The sequence below is a fragment of the Carlito syrichta genome, unplaced genomic scaffold (genome assembly GCF_000164805.1).
Source record: "Carlito syrichta isolate Samal-C Ts95f unplaced genomic scaffold, Tarsius_syrichta-2.0.1 Scaffold143017, whole genome shotgun sequence".
NCBI classification, from domain to species: Eukaryota; Metazoa; Chordata; class Mammalia; order Primates; family Tarsiidae; genus Carlito; species Carlito syrichta.
Genome location: NW_007087113.1, coordinates 69,607 through 72,923, shown reverse-complemented (window position 1 = coordinate 72,923; position 3,317 = coordinate 69,607). Strand labels below are relative to the sequence as shown.

Below are 3,317 nucleotides of genomic sequence, written 5' to 3'. Positions count from 1 at the left end.
GAGGATTCGGCGAGATGAGACGCGGGGGCCCCAGATCCGGACCTGCGGGGTCCCCGGGGAGCCGCAGCCACCCTGGTGGAGGAGGAGGGACACCTCTGGTGGAAACATGGGGCTCAGGTGGCCCTCCAGGCCCCCGGCCCAGAGAAAGGGATCCCAGGCTGCAGCTGTGATGTTGAACTTTCTCGAAGTTGGTGGGGGGAATGGGGGAAGGAAAGGGGAGGAAGAGGAAGAAAGAGGGGAAAGAAGAAAGGGAGGAAGGAGGGAGGGAGGGAGGGAATTAAAAGATATTCTAAAGACAGGTGACATGAACTTGAGTTGTCCACCAAGTCACCATCTCAGCCTGAGTTCTCTTTAAACCACTGACAGGATCCTTTGCCTTCTTTGTTTTTTTTTTTTTTTTTTTGAGTTGGAGTCTCACTCTGTCGCCCAGACTGGAGTGCAGCAATTTATTGTAGAGATGAGGTCTCACCAAGTTGCCCAGGCGGGTCTCGAACCTGCGGGCTCAGGCAGCCCACTCACCTCAGCCTCCCAAGGCGCGGGATTACAGGCTGAGCCACCGAGCCCAGCTCCTTTGCCTTCTGTTTCTCCTACTCCTCCTTCCAAACCTGGGCTGTGCTCTACCCTCAGGACACGGCCCAGTTTGGACTTGACCGCATTCCGGGTATGCCAGGAGCCCCCCGTGTCAGGGGACAGAGGCCCAGCGCACCTCACAGGGGTGAGACCAGGACCAGGCACAGAGACTTCAGAGACGAGCCTCTCTGACCAGAGTGGCTCCCAGGATGACGGTAGCTTGGTCTCCTCAGGTGACAGCTCTGTGCGAGAGGTGGCCGTAGGTCTGCTTGACAGACACTTGCCGTGGTCCCTGGAGGTCGATCTTGGCCCTGTGCCCGTCTTGCAGCTGAAGAAACTGAGGCTCAGAGGTGCTGCCCATGGACGCACAGCTAGGCTAGGCTGCAGGGTCCTGGTCCGGAGGCTGACAGGGATAGAGTGCCATGGGGGAAACCCTGCAGTGCCACTGTGGGAGACTCAGTAGTTCCTGGGGTGGGTCTGTGTTCATGCCTCCGTCTCAAGGCTGTGGTGTGGCTGAGAGCGGTCGTCCAGGGACTGGGCTGCCTAGGGTTCAAATCCTGTTGTGTGACCTGAGACAAGTCACCTCCTTTGTGCCTCTGTCTCCTCACCTGTAAAATGGGGATCCTGGAATGTCCATCTCAGGGCCCTGGGAGGACTCTACGACATGCCGTGGCACCCGGTATACAGTAGAACAGCCCCTGGGGACTCGGTGTTGCTGAGATGTTTGCTGTTATTATCGCTATTGTTTTTCATTATGATTTTGGGTATACATGGCCTGCCTCCCTTAACTAAAATGTGGAGAGGAGACATACACATTACAGCCATGAGGAGCTTTGGGCACAGTGGCTCACAACCGGTAATCCCAGTGCGCTTTGGGAGGCCGAGGGCGGGAGGATCACTTGAGCCCAGCCTGGGCAACATAGCAAGACCTTATCACTAAAAAAGAAAATCAAAAAGTTTGCCAGGCTTGGTGGCACATGCTTGAAGTCCCAGCTACTCAGGAGGCTGCGGAGAGAGGATTGCGGGCATCAGGGTCGGCTGCCCATGGCCTGCCCTGGAAGTGCACCAGAGCCCATAGCTTTGTGGGGAAGGGTGGAGGAAGCCTGGTATCTGTGCTTGTCCCAACAGTGAACAAAAACGCCAACCCAGACCCACTGCCAAAGAAAGAGGAAGAGAAGAAGGAGGAGGAACAGGATGACCCCGGGGAAGACGGCCCCAAGCCCATGCCTCCTTACAGTTCCATGTTTATCCTGTCCACGACCAACCCGTGAGTACGGCCCATGGCCAGGGCAGGATTCCCGGGGCTCCTGCTGGGTTGGTGGAGGTCGAGCCCCACAGAAGGCAAGGGGGTGGGGAGACTTACACCCACTGGAAAACGATGCCCCTTTCTTAAGTCCTAGAAAGTGGACATTTGTCGTTACATCCTGCTTTTGTTGGAAGAGACCCTTCCTGCCATCATCTAGAAAATCACTGTCCGTGGAGATAGCTAGGGAAGGACTAGGCAGACAGACAGGCAGCTCCTCTGGTAACAATGTAGCAAACTCCCCCTCTTCTGCCCTCTGGTAATAATGTAGCAAACTCCCCCCTCCTCTGGTAACAATGTAGCGAAGTAGCAAACTCCCCGGACCTCTCAGGCTCAGTGTTGGTAAACAAGCTCCCTAGGAGCCTCTCAAGCTAGAGCTAAGAACTCACTGCTGGGATTGAAAAGCAACCAATCAGCTCACCATTAGGCCTCTACCTCCTGCCGATTGGTCCTTAGTACTGACCAATCAGAACAGCAACATCTCACAGCTAGTGCTAGCCAATCAGCTCAGTCTTAGGGCTATATAAGCACCGGTCGGCCAACCCCTTCGGGTCCCATCCCACTGTGGCAGCTTCTCTGTCCTGTCAGTAAATCCTACTTTCTCACTTAAAAAAAAAAGAAAAGAAAATCACTATCATGAATATCCAAATCCATACCATCTGTGATGTGAGAGGCCCCCCGTAGAAATGGCCGCCTCATGCAGTACACAGCCTGAGCAACCATTTGTGGCAGCCCTGGACCTTGAGCTCTGCTCTGAACCTCTACTCTCTAGCAGGGTTTGGGCTCTGGGCAGATGTCTCTGAGGTCCATGGTCTTCTGTCTCGGATAGAATTATTTAGGGGAGAGTTTTGTCACATGAATGTCACAGTGGCTCAGGGGTTGTGATTTTCTGAAACCTGGATCCCTCAAAATGCTTCTTTTCAAGGAAGAATCATGTCAAAGAAACTGGGGCAGGGGTTGCTTCCTGCAACCTGCCTCCTGGAGAGCCACCCTGAGCATTTACTTTTTTATTTAATTGACTTATTATCTATTTTACTAAAGAAACGCTTATGGCCGGACGCAGTGACTCACACCTGTAATCTCATACTTTAGGAGGCCAAATCAGGAGGATCACTTGAGCCCAGGAGTTGGAGACTAGCCTGGGCGACATAATGAGACCTTACAAAAAATCAAAAAACTAGCCAGGTGTGGTGGCACTTGCCTTTAGCACCAACTCCTTGGGAGGCCGAGGTAGGAGGATTGCTTAAACCCAAGAGGTCAAGGCTGTGGTGAGCCATGATCATGCCACAGCAGTCCAGCCTGGGTGACAGAGACCCTGACTCAAAAACAAAGAAACACTTATGGGGTTGATGCTGTGCTTAGCACCATTTGGCAGGTGAAAAAAAATGAGATCCAGAGAGGTGAATTCATCTACACAGACGGGCTCTAGCATTCCTGTTCTTTT

General features: G+C 53.4%; 1 protein-coding gene across 1 annotated transcript in view; it reads left to right on the top strand.

Moving 5' to 3' along the window:
* The window catches only part of CACNA1A (calcium voltage-gated channel subunit alpha1 A), a gene marked incomplete at both ends in the record, with an annotated part of 213,447 nt that overhangs the window by 141,227 nt on the left and 68,903 nt on the right, over positions 1-3,317 (top strand). Inside the window, 2 exons of the mRNA XM_021708598.1 lie at positions 628-661; positions 1,699-1,837. Coding sequence (XP_021564273.1) covers positions 628-661; positions 1,699-1,837 — 173 coding nt within the window. The remainder of the gene's footprint in view (positions 1-627; positions 662-1,698; positions 1,838-3,317) is intronic.